The sequence below is a fragment of the Cervus canadensis genome, chromosome 1 (assembly GCF_019320065.1).
Source record: "Cervus canadensis isolate Bull #8, Minnesota chromosome 1, ASM1932006v1, whole genome shotgun sequence".
Lineage (NCBI taxonomy): Eukaryota > Metazoa > Chordata > Mammalia > Artiodactyla > Cervidae > Cervus > Cervus canadensis.
In genome coordinates, this window is record NC_057386.1 from 13034847 (window position 1) to 13061952 (window position 27106).

Genomic DNA, 27106 nt, shown 5'->3' on the forward strand with positions numbered 1-27106 from the left:
ACAAACCAAATAGATCTACAGATTCAGTGCCATCCCCCATCAAAATTCTAATGGTCCTTCTTAAAAACATGGAAAAACTGACCCTAAGGTTCACGGATGTGTGCATGCTTAGTCGCTTCAGTTGTGTGCAGTTCTTTGTGACCCTATGGACTGTAGCCCACCAGGCTCCTCTGTCCATGGGATTCTCCAGGCAAGAATACTGGAGTGGGTTGTCATGCCCTCCTCTGGGGAATCTTCCTGACCCAGGGATTGAACTCGTGTCTCCTGCATTGGCAGGTGAATTCTTCACCACTAGGGCCACCTGAGAAGCCCACCCAAAGTTCATATGAAATTATAAAACAATTTTGAGAAAGGAAAACAAAGTTGAAAGACTCATACTTCCCAATATCAAAACCTACCACAAAGCTATAGTAATCAAAACAGTGTGGCACTTACTGGCTTTAGAGTCCAGAAATGGCATTCATTTCCAGCAACTAATTTTCAAAGAACTAAAGAGCCTCTTTAGTTGATGAAAGTGAAAGACGAGAGTAAAAAATTGGCTTAAAACTCAACATTCAGAAAACTAAGATCATAGCATCTGGTCCCATCACTTCACGGCAAATACACGGGGAAACAATGTAAACAGTGACAAACTTTATTTCTGGGGGCTTCAAAATTACTGCAGATGGTGACTGCAGCCATGAAATTAAAAGACGCTTGCTCCTGGGAAGAAACGTTATGACCAACCTAGACAGCCTATTAAAAAGCAGAGACATTACTTTGCCAACAAAGGTCCATCTAGTTAAAGCTACGGTTTTTCCAATAGTCATGCATGGATGTGAGAGTTGGACACTAAAGAAAGCTGAGTGCTGAAGAATTGATGCTTTTGAACTGTGTGTTGGAGAAGACTCTTGAGAGTCACTTGGACTACAAGGAGATCCAACCAGTCAACCCTAAAGGAAATCAGTCCTGAATATTCATTAGAAGGACTCATGTTGAAGCTGAAACTCCAATACTTTGACCACCTGATGCAAAGAACTGACTCATTTGAAAAGACCCTGATGCTGGGAAAGATTGAAGACAGGAGGAGAAGGGAATGACAAAGGATGAGATGGTTGGATGGCATCACCGACTCAATGGATATGAGTTTAAGTAAGCTCCAGGAGTTGGTGAAGGACAGGAAAGCCTGGCATGCTGCAGTCCATGGGGTCACAAAGAGTAGGACATGACTGAGCAACTGAACTGAACTGATTTTCAAAAGGGTACCAAGACTTTCAATGAAGAAAGAATAGTCTGCAACAAATACTGTCAGAACAGCTCAACATCTACATGCAAAGGAATGAAGTTATACTTACTTTACACTATATAAAAAATGAACTCAAAATGGAACAAACACCCATATAGAAAAGCTCAAATTATAAAATTCTTTGAAAAAAACAAAGGAGTAAATCTTCATGACTTTGATTTGGCAATGATTTTTTTAGATATGACACCAAAAGTACATGTAATGACAACAAGAATAAATTGGATTTCATCAAAATTATAACTTTTGTGCATCAAAGGATATTCTCAGGAGAGTGCGAAGACAACCCAAAGACAGCCCAACCCAAAGAAAATATCTGCAAATCATATATCTGATAAGAGTCTAGTATCTAGAATATGTAAATAACTTGCAGCTCAACAACAAAAAAGACAATCAAATTTTAAAATGCACAAATTTGAAAATGACTTGAATAAACATTTCTCCTAAGACGATATACAAATGGCCAACACAAACACAAAAAGAGGTTCCATATCATTAGTCAGAAGGAAAGAGCAAATCAAAACCACAATGAGATGAGAAACCATTTCATACCCACTAGAATGGCCATAACAAAAATAAACCCAGAAAATAAGAAGTGTTGGTGAGGATGTGGAGAAACTGGAACCTTCATACATGGCTGGTGGCACTGTAAAATGGTGCAGCCAATGTGGAAAATAGTCCGGCAGTTCCTCAATATGTTAAAACAAAGAATTACAATATGACCCAGCAATACAACGACAAGGTGTATACCCAAAGAAACTGAAAACCTGTGTTCAAACAAAAATTTATACACAAATGTTTACACTAGCATGCTTCACAACAGCCTAAAAGTAGACCAACCCAAATGTGCCTCAACTGGTGAATGGATAAACAAAATGTGGTACACCTATACCATTAAACATTATTCTCTTGTAAAAAGGAATGAAGTACTAATATATGCCTCAACATGAACCTTAGAAACACTGAAAAATGAAAGAAACCAGTCACAAAAATAACACATATTATATTATTCAGTTTATCTGAAATGTCCAAAATAGGCAACTCTATAGACAGAAAGCAAATCAGTGGTTGCATATAACTGGGAGGAACAGGCATGGAGAGTGATAACTAGAGGATGCAGGATTCCTTTTTGAGGTGATGAAAATGCTCTAAAATTGACTGTGGTGGTGGTTGCACACATCTGTGAACCTACTTAAAAACAACTTGATTATACATTTTGATGGATGACTTATGTGGTATATAAATTATATTTCAAAAACACTGTTATAAAAGATATTTGATTAACCCAAACAAAGGCAGAAAAAGAGGAAAATGGAGTGAAGAACAGATATGACTAACAAAATAATAGCAAGAAGAGAGATTCAGATCTAACCATATCAATAATCACATTACATGTATCTAATGTAAACATCCCAGTTGAAAGGCAGAGATTGTCAGATTGGATTTAAAAAGCATGATCATATGCTGTCTACGTGTGCGTGCATGCTAAGTCGCTTCAGTCACGCCCGACTCTTTGTGACCCTATGGACTGTAGCCCGCCAGGCTCCTCTGGCCATGGGATTCTCCAGGCAAGAATACTGGGGTGCATTACCATGCCCTCCACTAGGGGATCTTCCTGACCCAGGGATTGAACTCATGGCTCTTAAATCTCCTGCATTGGCAGGCAGGTTCTTTACCACTAGCGCCAACTGGGAAGCCCCTACAAGAATCTATAATGGCACCCTTTAAATATAAAGACAGGAATGGGTTAAGAGAAAAAATGATGGAAAAGATACACTATGCTAACACTAGTCAAAATAAAGCCAGAGCAGTTAAATTAATATCAAAAAAAGTACATTTCAGAGCAAAGAACATTACCAGAGATTAGGAGAGTTATTCATAATGATGAAGGGGTCAATTCTTCACAGCAGTCTCAAATTTTAACAGAGTAAAATTTAAAATACATAAGCCAAAAATGATAGAACAGCAAGAAAGAATAATAAATCTACAATTAGAGTTGGAGATTTCAAAACCCCCTCTCAGTAACTGATAAAACAAGCAGACCTTGCATCAGCAAGGATACAGAAGATTTAAACAAGACTGTGTTCAACTGGATTTGCCTTTACAGAAAACTCCACCCAACACCAGCAGATACACAACCTTGTCAAGTGCACACAGAACATTTGCCGAGATAGGCCTTATCCTGGACTGTAAAGTAAATCTTACTAAACTTAAAAGATTCACATCAAAAAAGTATGTTCTCTTACGTCAGAGGAGTTAAAATAAGAAATAAATAATATAAAGATATCTGGAAAATCCCTCAAATATTTGGAAACTAAATACTCTACTTCAAATAATCCATAAATCAAATAAAAAATCAAAGGGGGATATTAGAAGGTATTTTGCAGCTGAATGAAAATTAGAACACAACATATCAGAATTTGTGAGATGTTAATGCGATACTTAGGGGACAGTTTATATCACTAGATGCCTGTTTGGGAAAATGAGAAAGGTCTCAAACCAGTGACCTCAGCTTTCACCTTAAGAATTATAAAAAGAATAACTTAAACCCAAAGTAAGCAGAAAAGAAGAAAATAGTGCAATTCAGAGTGGAAATAGAAAACAGACAAAAATAGGAAAAAGAAAAACAATATAAACAATCAATAAAACCAAAAGCTGATTCTTTAAGAAGACTGTTTTTTAAATGGACAAAAACAAATCTAATGTCACAAGAAAAGAATTTTAAGAATTAGAGGGGCCTTCCCTGGTGGTCCAGGGCTTGCTGGTGGCTCAGATGGTAAAGAATCCACCTGCAATGTGGGAGACCTGGGTTCAATCCCTGGGTTGGAAAGATCCCCTGGAGAAGGGAATGGCTACCCACTCTAGTATTCTTGCCTGGAGAACTCCATGAACAGAGGAACCTGGTGGGCTTGAGGTCGAAAAGAGTTGGAGGCAACTGAGCAACTTTCACTTTTTTTCCCCTGATGGTTCAGTGGTTAAGAATCTGCCTAGAAATGCAGGGGACACTGGTTTGATCCCTGGTCTGGGAAGACCCCACATGCCGAGGGGCACCTAAGTCCATTGGCCACAACTACTGAGCCCATGCTCTAGGGCCCACAGACCACAGTTACTAAAGCCAGTGTGCTCGGAGCCTATACTCCACAAGTGAAGCCTCCACAGTGAGAAGCCAGGGCACCGCAAAGAGCAGCCCCTGCTGGTCACAACTAGAGAAAGTCCACACACGGCAATGAAGACCCCGTACAGCCAAAAATAAAATAAAATTTAAAAAAAGAATTAGAAATGATCAATAATGACCAATCGCACCAGGAATAAAAACACTTAAGGGCTTTCTGTTAGGCTAAATAAGTAAAGAATGAGCAGGGGTTCAATGTGATGTGGCAGAGTGGATGGGAAGGGAGTATGGGGGAGAAGGGATACATGTATGTGTATGGCTGAGTCCCTTCACTGTTCACCTGAAAGTACCTCAACATTGTTAATTGACTATACCCCAATACAAAATAAAAAGTGAAAAAAAAAGAATGAGCAGAGGTTGTACACAAATCCTTACTGAAGCAGAAGAAAGCCAGGCCTACCAGGTCCTTAATAAGTGGTACACTCTAATATTACTTAGCATACTTCTCACCAAGATTTGAACAACAGGAAACTATTTAAGTACATAAGTTGATAAGAATAATAAACTAAACACGGTTACTGACCTCCTCGGGGAGAAGGAGAATCATGCCCTCCAATGACCACGAGGATGCCGGAACCTTCCAGCTTCTTTTTCCATTTTTCGATGATAGTCATGGATTTGTCCTGAAAGTATGAGGAGGTTGGCAGGTCAGGAAACTTTCCTCCAAACGGTCAGAGGTGACTTACACTAAGGCCAAATGACCAACAGGAAGTCTGTAAATACCTTACTGGCATCATTAAAAATGGAGAGCTCCACGGAGCCTTCAAAGTCTTGCTGCAAAACCGACCCCAAGCATTCGTCCAACCACGGTTCAGCGTCATGGACCGGGAGGATAACAGACTGGAATTCAAAACAAATGAATTGAGAAACAAGTGTGGAAACTTAATTCTCTTTCCAAGACTCTAATTTACTTCCCCATTACCATCTGCACAATGCTCATTTTCAAAGCTCAAGGCATGACTTACAGAACAACCCAGAATAAGGATTCCAGGGAGAGGATGACCTGACAAACAAAAGGTGCCTACGCCTCCTCTCAAGATTTGTTGTCTTAGATTTCCCTGAATTGGTCTTTTTTGATTGCTTTTAAAAAGGAAACAAAATCTGAAAGGCATCAAAAATGTTCCCAATTCAATGGCAAATTCATGTGGTTCCCAATCAGTGGTCAGAAACATCATCATTTTGGTTGAAACAAGCATCTGTGTATCTTTGAACCCACTCATGAAATAAGCATTTTCAGTAAACCATGATGTTAGAGGAACTGCAACAAAGAAACCCTTTTAAGTACCCCCTACACTTCAGTATTCTTGCCTGGAGAATTCCATGGACAGAGGAGCCTGAAGGGCTACAGTCCCTGGGGTCCCAAAGAGTCAGACAGGACTAATACACACATACTTTCTTTAACAAAGTATGGGGACAGGGTTGGGGAAAAGGGAGGTAACCTCCCTCCAGCTCTCTCTTCCTTTGTTCTATCAGTTTAGGACACTTTGGCACTGTCCTCTTCTCACAGGGCCCACATAAAACAAACATTTCTGAAGTGTTATAAAGTAAAAACAGTGAAACCTGAGTGCCAACAAAACAACTGATTGCAGGATTTGTCTTCTGTATACTGCCACATTAAGCAATACAGACTTTGGGTGCGAAAATAGAAGTTACAGTCAGTCCTCACTCTTTTGAGTTTTTACCTTAAAGAAGAGTGGACATATTCTTAAACAAGACAACACAAACAGGTCATCCAAGTGAGTGTGTACAGATGCATGTATGCGCACACATGTGCAAATACATCTATACAAAACATAGAGAGGATTTTCAAATACTAAATCTGAATATGGTTATGAAAAGCTCATATATATAAGTACCGAAAATACAGTTCCGTCAAGGCAAGTTCTTTACTCTGAAGATCTAATTCAACAGTGTTATCCCTTCCTAGATTTATGTTATCCACAAAAGTATCTCCCTAACTTACTTACATACTTACTTTGGAATTATTTTTTAAAAGAAAAAAGGAGAGAATATTTTTACTGTTCTCAAGATCTACAATACAAAACATAATGTGAATTTCTGCCAGAGATGAGCCTAGATTACTCTGTCCACACTCTTGCTAGTGCTTAAACGTTTATTTGGGCGGAGATCCTCACAGGCTGCCCAAGAGAAGAGGTGGTGGTAGTGTGTGAAACGGAGACCCGGGACGACGGAGGGGAGAAGGATGGAAGGATGGAGCAGGGCGGAGAAGAGGAGGATGGAGGGAAGAGGGATGGAGGTGAAAAGAGAGGAGAAGGGGCGGAGAATAGAGGGATGGAGGTGAGGGGGACCGAGGGGTGAAGTGAGGAGCGGATGAGAGGAAGCGAGTCTGACAGACTGGGACCTGAACTGGAGCAGAGGGGCGGGAAGGGCCGGGGAGGGGCGGGGCACCCCCACAGAAACACCGCCAGCCGGGCACCTACCACTTGGGCGGGGGCGCTAGTCGGGCCGATCTCCCCGGCGGCTGGGTACCCCCTGGCCTGCATGGCGCGCGCTCCTCGGGCTGCCCCGCCCACCTCGGGCTACAGCGCCTGCGCGGGCGGCTCGCCGGGAGGCGGGACCGAGGCTGAGCGCCTCCGATTGGCTCAGAGGGACGTCGATCAAGCGGGGACACGCAGGCAGTGGACAGGCGCGGCCTAGAGGGGCGAGAGGGCTCCCGAGAGAGCTGGTCAGCTCGTCCGTCCTCAGGGACGCTTGTGTTTCTGGAGTGCCTGGGTCGTGCAGGAGGTGGAGTCGGTGGGAAGACTCTGCGCCGTCTGACATGGAAAGGCTCTCTGTGAAAAGCAGGTGACTGCTCCCCTGTTCGGGGGACGGGGCGTCTGAGCGGTGCCGAGTGCACCGGCTGTCACGCGGGCGTCCCGACCCATCGGGTCAGTGAGCACAACTTCATAGCCTTCACCACCTAAACTAACGTTGAATGCAAATCATTCGACAAACCAGCAATTATGACAAAGCCGAACTGCTGTTTCATGTCTTGCAAGCATTACTTCAAATGTCATTGTTCCTTAAATTGCATCAGTGTTTTCAAAGCCTGTTGTAAAAATTGGAACGCTTAGGCCAAATGAGTGAAAAATCCACCCTTATCTATAATGGGACAAAAGCAATCTGAGGATTTGTTTCCAAGGACCTGGTGTGCTCCAAGGGTTGGTATGTTAGGAATAGTTCCATTTTAAGGGACCCGGTAAAAAGTCACATTGTAACTTCCAGATCGTGCTGTGGGCTTTGGAGCTCGACTGCCTCAGTAATCAGTGGGAGGAAGAGATAAGGGGTCCCCACGGCGTCTGGCACCTCCACTCCACAGCACATGCTATCAGAATTGGGCTTGGCTGCTCCTGTCTTGCTTCCTGTACATCTCCTGCTGCCAGAAGTTTGCTTTTCACTGCCTTCCCCCTAATAAAAATTTGGCTAGAGTCTGCTTTTTGCAAACATTCAGAGTGCCAAGAGGCACTTCAAAAGTGCAGGATTTGGCTGGGGATGGGGGTGGGGTGATGGGGGTGACCTTGAGATTCTTCTCCTCATGGTAGGAAGATTCTCAACAGAGGGGCCAGGCTATGAGGCCTGACACACCAATCCACCCCGTCCCCCCTACCGCGAGGGACGTGAACATAGGGTAGGATGAGGAGGTGACAAAGTCATGGGCCTCTGGAGAGGAAGTGATGCAGGTCTCCCAAAGCTCATGGCTCACCCCGTGAGTGACAGTTTTCTTTATTTTTAAATGTTGTTTCTGCAGACTGTTGGCGAATCCTGGTTATATTCAGAAAACCCAGTGCCAACCGCCAGGGCCTCCAACATTTAAAAGCCCTTTTATGATGTGGGTGTAGGCAGCAAAGATGGGCTTAGGTCTAGGCTTGACCACACTGGACCCAGAGTCAGAATGTGTCTGCCCTGGGCGGGCCCATGAAGAGTGAAGTCAAGCTTTAACGCCAGCCGCTGGATGTTTCCCTACAGCCCACGCTGCAAGACCACCAAGCAAGTGTCCTGTCTGAGTTTCCTGAGGGGACAGACCCCAACAGTGCTCCAGCTGGACCTCTGCTGGGCAGTAATACTGCTGGGAGGTCAGGAACTGCCTAACCATGGAAGGCAGTGCCCTTGAATGGGTGAAGACAGGCTGCCTGTGGTGGCCAAAGTGCCCTGATAATGAATCCATTCACAAGGGAGCAGCCGGCTGTGTGACTGTGTCGTGTGCACCAGTGTCCTGTCTGCTCCTCTCTCATTTTTTTTTTTAATGACTAGTTGACTAGTTGAGACTCACTGTATTGAGTTAAGAAACTGAAGCTGGACTTTTTACCAGCTGTGGAAAGTAATGAGGTTCCCATCACAGGAAGCATTCAACTAACAGTTGGGCAAACATTTGGTATGGATTTGACAGGAGCTTTCAAGTATCACATAGAACGTTTGTGTGTCCTGGATGCCGACCCCCTTAGCCTGAGTTGGGCTTTTGTTCCCAGGAAGTTGGAGCTGGGGAGTAAGGTAGGGGAGGAGAGAGTCCAGGACCAGCATGCTGTGTTGCCCCATCATGGACATTGGAGCTGAGCCCCCAGACCTTCCCAGAGACCTGGAGAGCTGACCACCTGAGCGAGAGGGAAGGAAACCTTACCTCTGCTACACTTCCGGGTGGTGACTTCAGGATCCCACAGGTGGCCCTCAGCACTGGCGTGCATAGTACACCGTAGGCCAGGTGAGACCTGCCCAGAACTGTGTGCAGTGGCTGGACTTGAATCAGGACCAGGAATGTGGGAAGGGTGGAGCAAGGGGCCAGAGGAGCCTGATGTGCGATCAGGAAGGCAGATGGAAACTCAAAACAGCATCCCCTCCAACCACCCTCTTGTACAGTTAGTACATGTCGATCCTTCTGGAGTGATTTTAGCAACTGCTCTTCAAATGTGGGATGACGCACAGGTGGGCGCCAGGTGCCTGCGGGAGCTATGTGCATAGCCAGGGTGCTAGTGCCTGAGGCCCTTGGGTATTCAGTGAAAGGCCAGCAGAGGCCAACCAGACATCTTCCTCCTACATATTAACAGGAAAATGTGATGGGTGGGAGCAGAGGCTTGGATAAATTCACATCTGCTAGAACTTGGCGGAAGAGTGGGGACACCAGAGGCTTTGGGGGCCACCTGCCAGTGCTGCTGGTGTCACTGTCAAGGCCAGGGCCAGGCTGTTAGTGAGGAGACCACCCCAGAAGTGGGGTGCCTTAGAAGTGGGGTGCACCGTGGGGCTGGATTCAGCAGTGCCTGTGTGTGCTCAGTCGCTCAGTCATGTCCAACTGTGTGCGACCGTGTGTCTCTATCCGTGGGATTCTCCAGGCAGGCACACTGGAGTGGGTTGCTATTTCCTCCTCCAGGGGATCTTCTCAACCCAGGGATCGAACCCGCATTCCCTTCATCTCCTGCATTGTCAGGCGGATCCTTTACCGCTGAGCCACCTGGGAAGCCCAGGTCCAGTGGTGAGTTTCCCCTTTTATGGGGCAGAGTGAGAGTTTGCAGGATGCAAAGAGGGAAATGTTAGCCATCCCTCCCCATAAGGAACTGTCTGTCCCCTCAGCCCACAGCTGGACCTCCTGCCTCCTAGGGCTGGCTCCACACCGGGGTGCTGCCCACACACAGATCATCAGGCCTAAGAGGTAGGCAGGACCCTGACCTTGATGAGGGAACAGGGTCACCAGGTCACCCAGTAGCCTCCAAGGAATCGGTGGCCTGTATGTGAACTGACAACAGCATCGCCAGGCCTTCAGTGCTGCCTCCCTGAACCCCCTCGAGACCTGAGGTTGGATCTCAAAACTTCCTTAACTGGCCTTTGTTGGGAGATACTCCTGCATGGGTGTCCCAAGCTCCTCCCCACTCAGCTGGGTGCCCTGGTTACTTGGGCTTTTCCTGAGCAGCCTTGAGGAATGAGGGCATGGTGCCCTTCAGGAAGAAGAGCGGGCTTGCTTGCTGCCTCTAGCTTATTCCCCCTGCACATCAGTGTCCATCAGGGCCCCATTGCATCACCCCCAGGAGAATGGAGGCTCCAGGAACACCCCCTACACACACACACACACTAATCTTGACCCTCTGACCACTGCTTTTCCTGCAAGTAATAATCTCCTTTGGGGCCTTCCCCAAGTGGCTCAGTGGTAAAGAATTCACCTGCCAATGGAAGAGACACCAGTTCAATCCCTGGGTTGGGAAGATCCCCTGGAGGAGGAAATGGCAACCCCCTCCAGTATTTTTGCCTGGAAAATCCCATGGACAGAGGAGCGTGGCAGGCTACAGTCCCTGGGGTCACGAAGAGTTGGACACGACTGAGTACACATGTACACACATACAATATGCACAGGAGCCTGTATTTTCAGTCAGCACCTAAAGAATGTGACCAGCTGGCCATCCCATTAGCTGAAGTGGAGGGAAAGCTCTGACTCCTTCACGGTTCTGGGCAGCACCCCACCATCACAACCCCCTCCTCCCTTCCAGGGACCTGCCCTGGACCCACCAGCTTGAGGAGTCCCGGGCGATGAAAGGCAGGGAGGAAAATCAGTGCACAAAACCCCAGCATGACGGGGCAAGTACCAACACTGACAGACTTTTATCTTTTCTCAATTTCGGCCTCCCCCATGGCTCACTTCCTCAGAGACCCCACCGCCCCCCGCCCCGGCCCATCTGCGTGGGTCCTTGCGCTAAGTGCTGACTGCACTGTCTTCCCCTAAGCTGCCGCCTTGGTGGGGGCAGGGACCGTCTTTTTGTCCACTGCCAGCTCTCTGCGGCTGGCAGAGGCCAGCAGCCACGTGAGCCGGCTGCCGATGCGGGGCCAGGACGGGAGGCTGGGAAATGGGGGAGCTGGTTCCCAAGAGCGAGCCCCTGTCTGGCTCTGCACATCTGCATCCAGGGCACCTCAGCCCGCAGCCTGGTGAAGCAGAGGTCGGGGGGCTTCCCCGGGCAGAGCGCACGGCCCTGCTCCCCCCTCACCCTTGTCCCTGCAATCCCCAAGTTGATTCACTCGCTCTGGGAAGCTAGGTCCGTGAAAACACTGCTCAGCTGTTCACTGGGGCCTCTGTCTCAGAACAGGATGGCATAGGGTACCTGACCAGGAACAAAGGAAGGAAGGAAAGAATGAATGAATGCATGCAGGACAGTCTACTCATAACAAAATCTAGAAAATGAGATGGTGCCTACACTAGATCTAGTTAGAGTTCTGTGTTGTGTTAACTTGCTTCAGTCATGTCTGACTCTCTGTGACCCCATGGACTATAGCCCCTCAGGCTCCTCTGTCCGTGGAATTCTCCAGGTGAGAATATTGGACTGGGTTTCCATGCCCTTCTCCAGGGGATCTTCCGGAAACAGGGATCGAACCCAAGCCTCTTATGTCTCCTACATTGGCAGGCGGGTTCTTTACCACTAGTGCCACTGGGGGAACCCAGTTAGAGTCCTAATGTTATCAAATAACTCAAAATTTCACATGGTCGGTGTAGAAATTGCCTAACCCCAGGTATATTCTTTGGTCACCTGATGCAAAGAGCTGACTCATTGGAAAAGACCCTGATGCTGGGAAAGACTGAAGGCAGGAGGAGAAGGGGATGACAGAGGATGAGATGGTTGGACGGCATCACTGACTCAATGAACCTGAGTTTGAGCAAGCTCCAGGAGATGGTGAAGGACAGGGAAGCCTGGAGTGCTGCAGTCCATGGGGTCACAAAGAGTCAGACACAACTTAGTGACTGAACAAGGTATATGCTGTCTGGATAAACTGCTGGTTATTTTGATTGGTGTGGTCAGTAAAGTCAGTTGATAACTCAGGCTCTCCTGGAATTCACGTCGTCCGGTTCCAAGGCTGTGGGTGGGGCTACAAGCCTCCCCTTCCCATAGCCACATCCAACCTCTTAGCAGTCCCACAGTGTTTGGGTCCTGGCTTCCCTTAGAACTGGACTGTTTGACAACCCTGGGCTCATGTCATCCCCTGCTGGAACCCACATTGGGAGCTGGGCGGGGGTTCTTCTCTCGCATGTCCTGCCCAGGCCCTACTGCCCAGGACAAGTGAGTAGACCATCACAGCTGCAGTTTGTGAGGACCCCTCCCCTGGTTGAGCCCTCTCACTGGTCACCGATGTCTGTGACTTATTTGCCTTTCCCAAGCAGGGAGATCTCTCTGTAAGGGCACTTGGCATCACTTCTGTACATACTGTAAAGTTCTAAAATGGATAGAGCCCTAATCAAATGGGAGCATTTAATTAAAAAAAAAAAACACTCAAATGCAAGAGTATTTTAAAGCAATACTTGTCTCTTGAGGCCATGTCTGGCATTTCTGCACTGCCCATGTGTCTGTCAGCATGACTGTTGAGCTTCCTGAGCTAATGATACGGAAAAACAAGAAATAATAACCAGCAACACCGAGCATTGCCAAACTTCGGAAGGAAGGAGCATTGGCCCCAGAGAACAGACTCTTTCCAGTCTGTCCCAGTCTAATGATTAGTGTTCCAACTAGCGATTCAACAAATCCCAAGTTTGCAACCAGCCTGCGGAGAGATCTCCATCAGTTCTCTGCCGGCCCACAGCCGATTGGCTGAAAGGTAAGTCAGGGTTTCCTCCTGAGAAGATCTATAAGTGTACAGAGATCTAGTAAATGCAATGAGAGGCACTGCTGATAAACTGTGCTGATACTCGTGAATTGTAGGTTTCCTGGTACGAGGATCCGGATGCTGGCTGGACTGGTGAGTCTCGGTGACTTGCAGGAGGCCAAGAAAGAGGAAGCGAAAGGGGTCTTCATGGAGAACTATGCAGGGCCCAAACCACAAAGCCATGAACAGGTAGAGTTTTTGGCCTCATCTCTCAGCCAGCGGGGCTTCCCAGGTGGCGCTAGTGGTAAACAACCAGCCTGCCAATGCAGGAGATGTAGGTTTGAGCACTGGGTCAGGAAGATCCCCTGGAGGAAGAAATGACAACCCACTCCAGTATTCTTGCCTGGAGAATCTCACGGACAGAGGGACCCAGCAGGCTACAGTCCATGGGGTCACCAAGAGTTGGACACAACAGAAGCGACAGCATGCATGCTCAACTGGTGGGTCATTCACTCCCCCTGGAGTTGAGGGGTGCACCGGTGGCTACAGCAGGGCCTCTGAGATGCCCCTGGTTACCCCCAGCTCAGCCAGGAGCTGCCTGGCTTCTGCATGGCCTTTCAGGTCCTGCCTCAGTCCTGCCACCCTGGAGTGGCCTAGCTGTGGAGAAAGGCACTGTCTGACTGCTTGGCACCCCTGAATCCTCTCAACCCCAGGGCAGCAAAATTTCCAGCCAAGTCCTGGACCACACAGAGCGCTGGGGGGACACCAAGGTGCAATGTAGATCCCAGCTCATCACAGCCTCCCTTCAGCTTCATGTCCTTGCCTTCAAAACAGATGAATAATGTCTGTATCCCTGAGTGATGTGAAGGACCCAAGGGAGGGGTTGGGGCAGGGAGACCATGGAGGAGCTGCAGGGGTAACTGGGGAGAAAAGTGTCCACATGTGGCCCTTGCTGGAGTTGTCACGGGGAAGGGTCAGCTGGCTGGGACATGCAAGGTGACAAGGGGAAATGTCCAGATGGGGTGCAGTCCATGAAGCCTCGAGGAACATTCTCATGGAACCCAAATCTGGCTTTCAGGTTTCCTGCTGACCTTACTCTGTGGCATCACCCAACACATGAGTTTGGAGCATGTGTGAATCAGAACTCCTGACTTTAAAAACACAGAGTTGGGGATATATGTATACCTATGGCTGATTCATGTTGAGGTTTGACAGAAAACAGCAAAATTCCGTAAAGCAATTATCCTTCAATTAAAAAAATAAATTAATTAATAAAACAAAAAACAAAAACACAAGGTTGGCTGGTTGTCAGTGTCCCAGTAAGATTGGTGTCAGGGAAGCTGAGTCCATGCCCTGCCAATACTGTCAGTGGATGTGGCCCCTCTCGGCTCATGGGTCCCACGGTCCTCTAGAGGCCTGAGTGACCGACCAGAAGTTGCAAAGCTTCCTGCCAGTGTGGGCACCCAGGTCAGAGCACTCCTCCCTCCAGCTTCGGCAGAATCGGCCTTGAGCAATTCATCCCAGTTTACCTAAAACTGTTTTGGTTTTAACTCCGAGAGTCCCATGTCCCAGAACCCCCTCAGTCCTAGAAAATCAGGACTGTTGGTCACCAAGCTCCAGCAAGAACCAGTGGCCGGCCAACGGGACCTGGGCACAGCACACACTTGGGGGACACGGGGGCCCATGAGAGGGAGGGGCACCTCGTCCCAGGCAGACAGGACTAAGCCTGCCCAGCCCCCCAGCAGTTGGGGACAAGGATGCTCTCACACCCCAGGGTGTGTGGGGGACCCAGTCACCCCTTCCTGGTCAGGTCACTCTGGGAGACTTTCCTGGCCCAGAATGTTTCAGGATGACCCTGGGAGGTATCAAGGCTAGAACTCCTGACCCTCTGTGGCTGTCAGCACCCCTGCAGAGCCAGCCCTGCCTGTAGACACCCAAATTGTCTGCCTTACTAGCCACACCACCGGGGACAGATGCCATGAGGGACCACAGTCTTGGGCTTCTTGGGCCACATCCAATGTGAGGCGCTCCCGAGTTCACACCCAGGGATTCTCCCATGGTCCCTCCATCCCCACCCTGGTGAGGACACCCTGAAATGTCACCAGGCTGCCCTTTCCTGTGGGAATTCCTCCTCTCCATTTTCTCCGTTTCTATCAGGAAAGTATTAATACAAGAACAACTTCAACAGCACTGCTGGTCATTTCCCAGATTCAGTTCTGCCCTCCCCTCTATCCGGTCACTTCCTGGCCCAGGTCCTGCCCTGACGACGGTGCGTGTGTGTCCTGACTGTCAGAGTCCAGGCTTCATGTGACCTGAGGGGAGGCCGGTGGGCCGGTCAGGGGGACTCCTCAGAGCTGCAGGGGGAACCAGCTTCCCCTTAGCCAGCCTGCGGGATGCAGAGCCTGCTTCCTGACTGGAAAAGGAGGGCCCGGTGAGGGCACACACCGGTGGGCTGCCTCTGAGAAGGGTGACACCAAGTCACTGGTCATCCTCACCGATTTATGCGCTGGCTTCTTGTCAGCCCTCAAGTGGAGAAACCTTACAAAAAGCACAAGAATGCTGTGTCGGCTGGGGTGGGGGTCACCATGAGGCCCCAGACCAGGCCTCTTTCAGATCCCCCTTCTGTCCCCGGGACGGCCATTTCACCCCATAGACACTCTGAGCCCAGCCATTACATCCAGCTGACCACACTGGGTGCTCCTGGTCCCAGGTCTGGGAGGCATGGACAGCCCACACTGCCTAGGCCTGATCCCCGCACTCCCTTCCCTCTGCTCGCGTATCTGCAATTGTGTTTTGTCTTCTTGCTGCTCTGCAGGGATTCCTGGGGACCTCACTGAGACAAATTGCAAGTGTTAGTCGCTTAGTCATGTCTGATTCTTTGCGACCCCATGGACTGTAGCCTGCCAGGCTCCTCTCTCCATGGGATTCTCCAGGCAAGAATACTGGAGTAGGTTGCTATTTCCTTCTCCAGGAGATTGTCCCAACCCAGGGATTGAACCCAGGTCTCCCTGCATTGCAGGAGGATTCTTTACCATCTGAGCCGTGAGGGAAGCCTCTCTCACTGAGACAGGCCATAGATAAAGGCCTCTGAGCCGGCTAAGAAAAGCGAACTTTAGCCTTTGGGGGAATGGGGTGGGGTTAGGTTAGGTTGGCTTGGTTCAGATTTAAAATGAGAAGAAACGTTAACCCAGGACCTAAAGGCGCGGGCAGCCCAGACGGTGCTTTGTGGCCGTGAGGGCCATCTCGGGCGGGGGAGGCACAGTTATTTTTGCCTTTTGAGGTTTAGTTCTTCCTGCTTGGACATTTTTGGAAGTACAGGAAACACATGGGTTTTAACTAAGGGAAAGTGCCTCTAAAACCTTCATCTTCCACGGGGAGTGTGCCTGGTGGGGCTGAAGCCCTTCACACGCAGGTGACGGAGAACAAAATCCCAAATCGGACTTGGAAGGGGCACCACTGCTTTGCCAGGAAGTTCGAGGATCCCTTCTAACTTCAGCTTCTCCGAAGGAAAAATCCTCGCAGTTTATCAAAATGGTGACATTTTAGGAAATGGCCAAAGCCACTTATGATTCACAGAAACCACCCCTGTAAGCACGGGAATGCAGAGAAGGAAACAAGAGGGCATGGAAGTGTGTCACTGTGAACAGCTTTGCACACCAGCTTGATCCCAGGGTCGGGGAGGGGGGCCTCCTGGAGTCACCCCAAGGGGCCGCTATGGTCAGCCCCATGACATGGGCAGGACACAGGGTCATGGCCCCCACAGTGGAGCTGAGAACAGGGAACCAGGCCATGAGCCACGCCTGCCCACCATGCTCTTGGCAGCAAGCCCTCGGCAGTGAGTGCTGGTGATGGGGTCTGGCCCTGGGACCCTCAGCCAGCCAGAGAAGGCCCTTCTGGAAGGTGATGCCTTTCCTTCCCCACAGCTAATGTGGGTGTGGCATGAGCCCTGGAGTATGGATCGTGACCTGAGGCTGAGACCGGGGCCGCCCCTCCTTCCACTTCCTGGCCCTCGTTCACGGGCACACAAGCCACGCCAGGTAATCCAGGGACTTCTCGCCTCTCTTCCAAGTCATGGAAGGAGGTGTCGGAGGCTGGAGTCCGCCTCCCAAGTTGGGCCACATGGAGGGTCTGGGCTGGGGTTCACACCCTCCGGGAGACAGTGCTGAGGACAAGGGAGGTGGGGGACGTCTGGGTCATGGCCCCACGTGGCCTGAGCCATGCGCCATGAGGAGTAGACATCCAACAGCCATGGGGTGCTACGCAGGACACCTGCCCCCGAGGATGTCTTGGAGACTGGTCGCCCCAGGCCTTTCAAGTACACATTTGCTGAGGTCAGAATGCTTCACTGGTTTAAAGGCCTGTTGAGCACCTACTGTGTGTGTGGTTGAGTAAGACATGGGTGCCTCAGGGCGCTGGGCCTGGGAGCTCCCACCTCCCTAGCTGGTGGCCGTGCCCTGACCACCACCCTGAGGATGGCAGCCTGACTTCCTCCCAGGGAGGGCCCGCCTGGGACCTTCAGTGGGTGGAGGTGGTGGGGACTGGGGGTGGGTAGGAGGGACAGGTCTTAGCAGGTCCACACCCAAGGGCCACGTCACATCCCTGCCTTTAGCTGTGGCCTTGGCGGGGGGGCGGTCTGAGACCCTAGAGAGGGTCAGGCAGGACTGTGGGGTGGGCAGGTTGGGCGGTCGCCAGCAAAGGAGACTGTGGACATTCAGAGGCTGGTCACCCAGGGAGATGGCAGCCGCTCTGCCCGCCCTCGGCTGGACTTGAAAGAAGTGAGAACAGACAGAATTCAAAGACGCCAACAAAAGGGCTTCCTGTTGACACCAACAGGCTTAAGTCTTTTCTCCTCGCACCCGACGCCGGCGCCCCGGCTGGCGCTGCGTCCCCCAGGCGACAACACGACCATGAGAAGACAAGAAGGAAAGTCACGGCGTCAGCCGCAGCTCAGCGTGGTGATTTGTTCTTTAAAATCAGGGCTGGAAATCCAGACCCTGCCCCACAGACATCGGAACCAGGTGTGTGGCCCCTACAGTGCCCTGTAGATTTCCTGCTGGGGCTGAAGGTGCAAGGGGCCCACTGTGGATGCTCCTTACTTAGCTTGCCGAATCCCCGTACACGTGTGCGCAGACACACACCCGCAGCACACAGAGGTCACTGGGAAAAACACCAACTGTGCGGCATAGTCGGGAGGACCAAGGGGAAACCCCTCCTTTTCTCTCGGCACTTCCAGAAGAACTGACCTTTCTTTCAATAAGTGTATTTACTTTTAAAATGAAGAAGAATGACTTTAAACATTTAAGTGAGCTTTCTAGACTCAGTCATAGTCTTTTACCTTGTTTTCTCCATCATACGTGTAGCTACTCGGCAGAGTTGAGGGGTGGTGGGAAGGCACCTCCCCCCCAGCCACGAGCGAGCAAGGGGGGCCCAGGGTACCCAGAACCAGCCCCTCCTACCTCCTGGCTAAAACTGATGTCAGCAGTTTCCAGCGGTTGTGCTGCCATCTAGGAAAGAGGGGGTCAGGACTGGACATCGGAGAGGGTGGAGGAAGGGGAGGGTCAGTGCTCCTGAATCACAAAGGAAAATGGGACCCTCACCTACCCTGGAACCTAAGCACAAACCAACTGGGCCCCCACAGCCCCTGCAGGATCCACATGGTGAATTCATCAGGTCCATTGACAGATGTGTGTGTGCTCACTGGTGTCCCACTTTTTGTGACCCTAAGGACTGTAGCCCACCAGGCTTCTCTGTCCATGGAATTTCCCAGGCAAGAATACTGGAGTGGGGTTGCCATGTCCGACTCCAGGAGATCTTCCCGACTCAGGGGTCAAACCCAATACTCCTTTGTCTCCTGTACCGGCAGGCGGATTCTTTACCACTGCGCCACCTGGGAAGCCCATCCGTTTACATATGGGGAATGGTAAATCGAAGCAAAGATGATTTTCCCCAAATAACACGGAGAGAATGTGCCAGTGTTATCTGCAGGGCAGCATGACCTGCTACAGGGCCTTCTCCTGCCTGGGGCCCCACTCACACCAGCAATATTTTTTTTTTTTATTAGTTGGAGGCTAATTACTTTACAATATTGTAGTGGTTTTTGTCATACATTTACATGAATCAGCCATGGATTTACATGTACTCCCCATCCTGAATCCCCCTCCCACCTCCCTCTCCACCCTATTCCTCTGGGTCTTCCCAGTGCACCAGGCCCGAGCACTTGTCTCATGCATCCAGCCTGGGCTGGTCACACCAGCAACTTTTCAGGTCACTCAGAAAAAGGTGCAGAGTAACACACTTAAATGAAGGACAGGTTGCCTCAAAATCCCAAGGGGCCCATGAGGCTTGTGCTTCTGTCATGGTTCTGGGACGGGCTGATGCAGCAGCTCATCCTTCACTTTAGGAGGGATGTCTCAGCATGTCCCACACACAGAGGCTGAATTTAGTCCAGTTTAACTCCCCCTCTCATGACATTCGAGTGTCTGACCAGTAAGTCTAATTGCTCCTTACTGCTCGCTACTTCCAATCAGCATGATGTCATCGAGGCAGGGGGCCAATGTGCTATCTCGCGGAAGGGAATAGCTCAAATTCCCTGAGAACTGAACTGTGATGTAGGCCTAGAGAAGGGGTGTACCCCTGAACTAGGACAGTGAAGGTGTGTCACGGGCCTTGCCAGCTGAAGGGAAACTGATTTTGGTGGGCCTTATGGAGTGGGATGGATAAAAAGGCATTTTCCAAGTCGCTGGCTGCATACCAGGTACCAAGGGATGCGTTAATTTGCTCAATCAGTGGAACCGTAGCTGTAACAGCAGCTGCAATTGGAGTCACCACCTGGTTAAGTTTATGACACTCTACTGTCACTTTCCAAGACCCATTGTCTTCTGCCAAATTGTTGTTCAGTCTCTAAGTCGTGTCTGACTCTTTGTAACCCCACGGACTGCAGCACACCAGGTTTCCCTGTCCATCACCATCTCCCGGAGTTTGCTCAAACTCATGTCCATCGAGTCAGTGATGCCATCCAACCCTCTCATCCTCTGCCGTCCTCTTCTCCTTCTGCCTTCAGTCTTTCCCAGCATCAGGGCCTTTTCTAATGACTTGGCTCTTTGCATCAGGGAGCCAAAGTATTGGAGCTTCAGCATCAGTCCTTCTAATTTAGGGTTGATTTCCTTTAGGATTGACTGGTTTGATCTCCTTGAAGTCCAAGGGACTTTCAAGAGTCTTCTCCAAGATCACAATTCAAAAGCATCAGTTCCATGGTGTTCAGCCTTCTGAATGGTCCAATTCTGACATCCATACATGGCTACTAGAAGAACCACAGCTTTGACTATATGGACCTTTGTCAGCAAAGTGATGTCTCTGATTTTTAATATGCTGTCTAGGTTTGTCATAGCTTTTCTTCCAAGGAGCAAGTGTCTTTTAATTTCGTGGCTGCAGTCACCCTCTGCAGGGACTTTGGAGCAAGAAAATAAAGCCTATCACTGTTTCCATTGTTTCCCCATCTATTTGCCATGAAGTGGGGACTGGATGCCATGATCTTCATTTTTTGAATGTTGAGTTTTAAGCCAACTTTTTCACTCTCCTCTTTCACCTTCATCAAGAGGCTCTTTAGTTCCTCTTTGCTTTCTGCCATAGGGTGGTGTCATCTGCATATCTGAGGTTATTGATATTTCTCCCAGAAATCTTGATTCCAGCTTGTGCTTCATTCAGCCCAGCATTTTGTATGATGTACTCTGCATATAAGTTAAATAAGCAAGGTAACAATATACAGCCTTGATGTACTCCTTTCCCAATTTGGAACCTGTCTGTTGTTCCATGTCCGGTTCTATTGATTCTTGACCTACACACAGGTTTCGCAGGAGGCAGGTAAGGTAGTGTGGTATTCCCATTTCTTTAAGAATTTTCCACAGTTTGCTGTGATCCACATAGTCAAAGGCTTTAGCACAGTCAATAAAGCAGATGTTTTTGGTTTACTAGGTGGAGGCTATTCTAGGGGCTTCACCTGGCCTTTCCCACCAGAAGAGCCCTCACTCCACAGGTCGGGAAAGCAACATGGGATTCTGCTGGTTGCTGAGGATGCCTATTCCAGTCAAGCCTGGAACTGGGGAAATAAACACAGGATGGTTTCCAGGACCTACTGGACTCACTGTGAGGTGGACCTGAGCTAAGACTCCACTGACCACGTGACCTCCACCAGCCCCACTCTGACTGTAGCACCAGTGATGTTTCAGGTCTTGGAATCAGGGTCAGTCCAGAGTCAGCAACATGTAGTCCTTCCCCCAAAAGTTACATTTTCCAAAGGCACAGTTACCCTGGTGAAAGGTCACAGTCCCTCAGAGAACATGAGGAGAAAGAGTAATAATATGAATTGCTGGCACTCTACCGGGCTTCTTCCTTAAGGGGACCTAGCCTCCCCTTCATTTGGGGGCTTCTTGGGTCTGTAAACTGGCTCTCATCCGGGAAGTGATGGAAAGCTTTTATGAATTGGGTTAAACTTTTGTTCACTTGACCTAGAACTTCTCTGCTTACACAGATGAAGTAAGAATCCAACAGGCTTCCTATCCCTCTCACTCCCAGGAAGACCAAGGCCACGGTCTGTGCCACATGGCCTGCTTCCTTGCTGTCCATCATGGTGACCATATCCCTCTCACCCTGGGGCCAACCACCCCAGGAGCCAGCCACTCCCATGGCACTTAGTTTCCCAGACTGAGTGGCCGAGGCTCCCACTATAAGTTCTGACCCACAGAGAAGTGACTGGAGCCCTTCAGGGGTGCCAGGCCCCCCTCTCGGGTTGATTCCTCACTGCTGTGGGAAGAGCTGTGTCTCTGGGCCCTCCCACGTGGCTGAGCAGGTCTCAAATGACACGCCATCTCCCCCAGCCTCTGAGCCCCTCCTGCAGGAAAGAGGCAAGTCCTGCATTTCCAATTCATTCACAGCCAAACAGCCCACCAGAGCCCTTCCTGCCCCCGCACCACGACCTACGCTGCAGTCTCTGCTCAGTGGGGCCCATGTCCGACACCTTGATCTTCCCTCCAGGGCACCCCACACCCTCCTGTCCCCTCACACGTGCCCAGGGCTGTTGCTCCCATAAATCAGAAGACTCACGCCCCTCTCTGGGAGTGTAGCGTCCTCCTCCTCGTGGGTCACACCTCTTACCCACTTTCAGCAGCCTCAGGGGAGGCCGACACCGGGCACCCAGGCATTGTGGGGTTGACCTCTTCAGAAGAGGGTGGGGGGAGGCCGACATCACTGGGGGCGGGCGTGCTGCTCTGGGACTAGGAGGCCCACCTGCGGGGCTAAGTGCCCCACCCACATCTTCTCATTAACTTGGGACAAACTATCACCGCGGCCCGCCTCCCAGCTCCTGCCCTGTGTTTTCTTGAATAGGTTTCCTCCGCCTTCTCTAAGGACTGGACACATCCCACTGTGACTTCAGAGGCCAGAAGAACGAGTCTGTAATGAAAACAGCCCACTGCCTGGTGAGCTCATCTAGGTCCAGTTCTTTTGGGGGGGGCACACCCGTGACCCGACCTGACGCTCCTCACGCCACCGGCCCTGCCCCCGCATTCCTTCTGTCCCAGGTCCCAGCACCTGTCCCTCCCCTCCCCGACCCCTTCCTGCATCATCCTCTTGGCACTATCTGCCTGTCTCCTGGTCTGCCCAGCCCATGTGATCACCCCCGGAACCCCCCCCACCCCTACAAGGCCCCAGGACCCACACTCCACACCCAACCTTTGCAGGGTTCTGGGGCCCAGGGAAGGTGAGGCCACCTTGGCACACGGGACTTCCCAGCACATCTGCATGGCTCGGACCACTAACTCAGCGAGTGACCCTCACTTGTCCACCCAGGCTAGCTTCCTTGCTTCTCCTGGTGCTGGGTGGGACTGTCCCTCCAGATGGAACCCTCTGGGCAAGTGGATGATGGCCCACGGCTGCAGTGACGACCTCTAGCCTTCTCCAGTAACTGAGGCGTCCCCCCACCCCCACACAACGGCAGGGCCCTCAGGCTTGCCCTCAGCCCCTCCGGCGGGGGCAGCCCCGAGTCGCCCAGCCTGCTGTGGCCTCTCCCCAGGGAGGGGCAAGTGAGCGAGAAGCTAAGGGACGAGGCCCCACCCCCCCAGGCTCCAGACAAGCGTGTTTTACAGCCGCCCCCGCCTGCTTGCCTGGGCTGAGTCACAGAGGTGCAGGTGACCCAGAACTGACTCAGGGAGGGCCTGTCGCTGGGGCTCCCGGCTGAGGCCATGAAGGGGTCCCCGAGTGTGCTGGCACCCATGGGACCTGGGAGGGGAGAGCTCATTTGGGGGGGTGCAGAGTGCACATGGAGTTTCTGCAGGACCTGCCTTCTTTTCTCCTTTCTTGGGCAGGAAGGGGATTTCACACCTGGTTTACTTGAAGGCCGGAGTGCCCCGGTCACTGTCTATGCCACATGCCTGGATTCCCGGGCCCACAGACATAAGACAGGCCACCGTCAGCAAGAGCAGGGGCACGGGGGGCTGGACAGGGTCCCCTTCACCCTGTGTCCAGCTGTCAGCAGGTGTGGCTGGAAATTCACATGTGAATGGGGCGGCTGGCCTGCCCCCCCCACCCCAGGGCCACCTGCCCCCCGCTGGTGCATCCCAGCACAGGGCTGCGGGCGGGGCAGAGAAAGACTCTATTCCTCATACTGGATGTTTTGGGGACAAATGAGGAAACGGGGACTCGGACCTCTCCTCAGAGGGATCTCATCTCCCTGTAAGCTCCTCACCTGCTATCAGAACCACTGTGGTGTCAGCACCATCCAGGAAGCAGGCGACTCTTCTTCCAGAATTTAAAGGCGAAACTCTCATCTGCCACTCATCGAATGGCCCAGTGGAAAGTGAACGCATGTGCACACACGAGACACACACAGACGCACCCGAGCTGACAGGGGGTGAATCGAAGGGCGTGTGGTCCTGGGCACACGGCACCTGACTTGGGCAGCTTCAGACATTTGAAAATGCCCAACTGGTCACTGCTGTATCAGAAACTTCTGCTCCTCAGGGAGGCAGTGTGGTTCTGAGTCCTTGCTCAGAAGTGGTGGTCCAGCGGGGCGGCTGAGTGGGGAGCAGCCTGCGTGGTGCAGCTACCAGAAGACACACGCGAACACCTACTGGAGGAGACGGGAGCATCTCCCGGGAACACCTGGGAGCTCCAGCGGAGTGGTGAGCCTGGCCCAGGTGAGGATGTGGACAGTGAGACTGCCAACCATGCACAGAAGCAGGATCTCTGGGCCTGGCCCCCTGGCACGCCACCCTCAGCAACCGGGACGCCACCCTCAGCAACCGGGACATCGCCCTCTCAATGTTACCACCCTGGGGTTGCCAGGGCTCCAGGATCACCCCAGCTCAGCTTAGGAGCCTTGATGACAGACTGGGTGCAGCCGCTGGATTGTAGAAATGTGCACATGCTGGGGGACGCTGCCAGGCCTGGCCTCTAGCTGCCTGGGAGAGAGTCATTGAGATGGAGTTCAGCCGGCTTCCTAGGAGAAGTGATGTGTGAGCTGGGTGAGGAGGAGGGTGGTGAAACCACCGGCAGCATGTACTCACCGAATATGTGGTGCCAGGGTGGGGGTCCTTCTCCCCTGTGTGGGGCTGTCTCAAGGCACTCTGAAAACAGAGACATTCCTGCTGGTGTGAGGGCCGTCTAGTCTGTTGATGGCCAGGCAGAGTGAGACGCTGCCAAACCCAGGCCGAACCAAGGTAGCTGCTGCAAACAACGGCGATGAGGGCGCAGGAATAATCATACCACCTTCGCTGCTGACCCACGCACACACCTGGCTGACTGGCAGGAGCCCCTCACTTTCTCCCTCCCGCTTTTCTCAACCGCACAGACAGCAAACATGCCAGTAAATTAGGTTAAAGAGGTGACTGGGGGAAGGTGTTTGGGTTGGGGCCAGCCAGCACTTTCTAGGCTGTTTCACGTTGTAATTACACACCGCTGGCTACAGTTGCTAAATGTTAAATTACAAGCGTTTACTCGTGATCCATCATTTCACCACGATTACAATAATTATGTCCCAATGAGAAGGTCAGCAAAAATGACCTGGAAGGGGAAAGCAGCGTGGCAGATATGACAGCGATCCAGGGGCTAAGGAGGGACAGGGCTGGGGCCACATGTAAACCTCCCTCGGCAGATGGGGGTCTGGGTGTTTTCATGTGAACCAAACCAGTCAATCCTAAAGGAAAGCAACCCTGAATATTCATTGGAAGGACTGATGCTGAAGCCGAAACTCCAGCCACCTGATGAAAAGGGCTGACTCACTGGAAAAGACCCTGATGCTTGAAAAGATTGAGGGCAGGAGGAGAAGGGGGTGACAGAGAATGAAACGGTTGGATGGCATTACCGACTCAATGGACATGAGTCTGAGCAAACTCCAGGAGATAGTGAAGGGCAGGGAAGCCTGGCGTGCTGCAGTCCATGGGGCTGCAAAGAATTGGACATGACTTAGCAACTTCAACAACACCACGTTTTTCCAATGCCAAAGAATGAATTCCCTGGACATGTTTGGGAAAACCTTTAATGTTTTTCTCGAAGTGTCCAGTTTTTAGGGGAGGAAGCTGATTCTTCAATGAGCAAACTCAGGTGACTGGACATTATGTATGATAGAATGACCATCAATACACATTTGAAAACCTCAAGATTGGGCAGAAAATGAAAGCATTTACAGGGACTGAGTGTTACTGGCTCAAAGAACTCATGGTGCAATGAGAGCGGTGGGGCGGGGCTTGGGGAGAGTGTTCCCCCACGAGGTCCGGAGCCCTGCTGAGAGTTGGGTGGCACCTTGACCCCCGCGTCAGCATCTGTGTGGAGCTGAGATTTATCACGCACCTTATATAAGGCTTTGTGTGATGATGTCACACACTCTATATCCCCCTGAGAATCAAGATTCCACCTACTTTGCAGGTAACGAGACTCAGAAACAGACCCTGACTCCACCGCCTGTGTGACCCACGGAGGGGGGCCACACCAGAGCCTATGTCGGTGGTCCCCTCACCACCCGCAGGGCCTGCTGCACCCCAACATTCAAAGGCTGGTAAAGCATGTCTGGCCCCACAGATCCCACCCCAGCGAGCTTCCTTCCTCAGGTGGTGGGTCCCTGTCATACTTAAAAGGAACCACCAAAGAGGTTGGAGCACACGGGCGCTTTCAGGTCAGGTGGACACTCCAGAGCTGCAGTCATCCGGCCATAACCGTCGTCGTGGTCTCTCTGGAGGCCATCGCTGCTGCCTCTCAGCCTGGCCCAGGCCCAGGGCTGCGGCCCTGGAACTCACCCCAGAGACGTGCCCGGCAAACGCCTGGGAAACATCTCTAAGTGAACGGACAGATCAGGAGTGAAGGTCGATACTGACCTGAGTTTGGTCCATGGACTCCATCATTATGAGCTCTGCATGGACCAGTAGGTGGGACAGGCGGCTCTGTGGTTAAATGCCCTGCATCATTGCCCCTCCATACGAGGCAAGAGGTGAGGCCCAGCAGCGGTGTGCACCTCAAGGGCATGCTGAGCTGTGCTGTGAGGTCTCTGTCATTGCTGAGCCCTATTGCTCTGGCCTCATGGGGCCGTGGAAGGAACTCAGGCAAGACGGTGGGGCTGTCACCCGAGTGTGCGGATGGGCAGCTAGATGGTGGGGCTGTCACCGAGTGTGCGGATGGGCAGCTTTGCTGTCTGACCGCAGTGGGTCTAGTCCTCCATCCTGCCTTCCAGTGGGCATGCTGGTGTTGGGAGGACCATGAATGTAGCACCCAGCTTTTCTCAGACGCCACGACACCCATCTTCTCACTCTGGTGGGGGTGGGGCCACCACCTTCCTGGGTTTAACTGGGAGAAAGTCCCACTGGGAAGTGCCCCCGACCCCAGCCCTCCGTGGACTAACACACCCCAAGGTTCTCTGACTGGGCTTCTGCAGGGTTTCCCTGTTCCCTGCTTGGTGGGGTGGAGGGTGATGAAGCGGGGCAGGTGGTCTTTGCCGGGCAGCCTCAACCAGCCATGACCCACCTCATTGTGCTGCCCCAACCCCCACCATCACATGCCCCCCAAGAGCTGACACCGTGAGCACCAGGAGGTGGCTCTGCTCGGCCAGGAGGGGTCGTCAGCCCCAC

General features: G+C 51.2%; 1 protein-coding gene across 5 annotated transcripts in view; it reads right to left on the reverse strand.

Moving 5' to 3' along the window:
• B3GNTL1 (UDP-GlcNAc:betaGal beta-1,3-N-acetylglucosaminyltransferase like 1) overlaps window positions 1-7001 on the reverse strand; it is a 106893-nt gene extending 99892 nt beyond the window's left edge. For 2 of the 5 annotated variants that reach the window (XR_006268819.1, XM_043464272.1), the window contains exons 1-3: window positions 6896-6994; window positions 5178-5294; window positions 4978-5077 (exon numbers count right to left, since the gene is read on the reverse strand). Coding sequence is in view for 3 of the 5 variants with exons in the window: in XM_043464272.1 (XP_043320207.1) it covers window positions 4978-5077; window positions 5178-5294; window positions 6896-6958 (280 nt within the window). In the remaining 2 variants the exon portion in view is untranslated. Of the gene's footprint in view, window positions 1-4977; window positions 5078-5177; window positions 5295-6895 lie in introns of those variants that run through there. The other 3 variants (XM_043464268.1, XM_043464280.1, XM_043464287.1) reach the window with 3 other exon arrangements.
• Between the last annotated feature and the right edge of the window lie 20105 nt (window positions 7002-27106).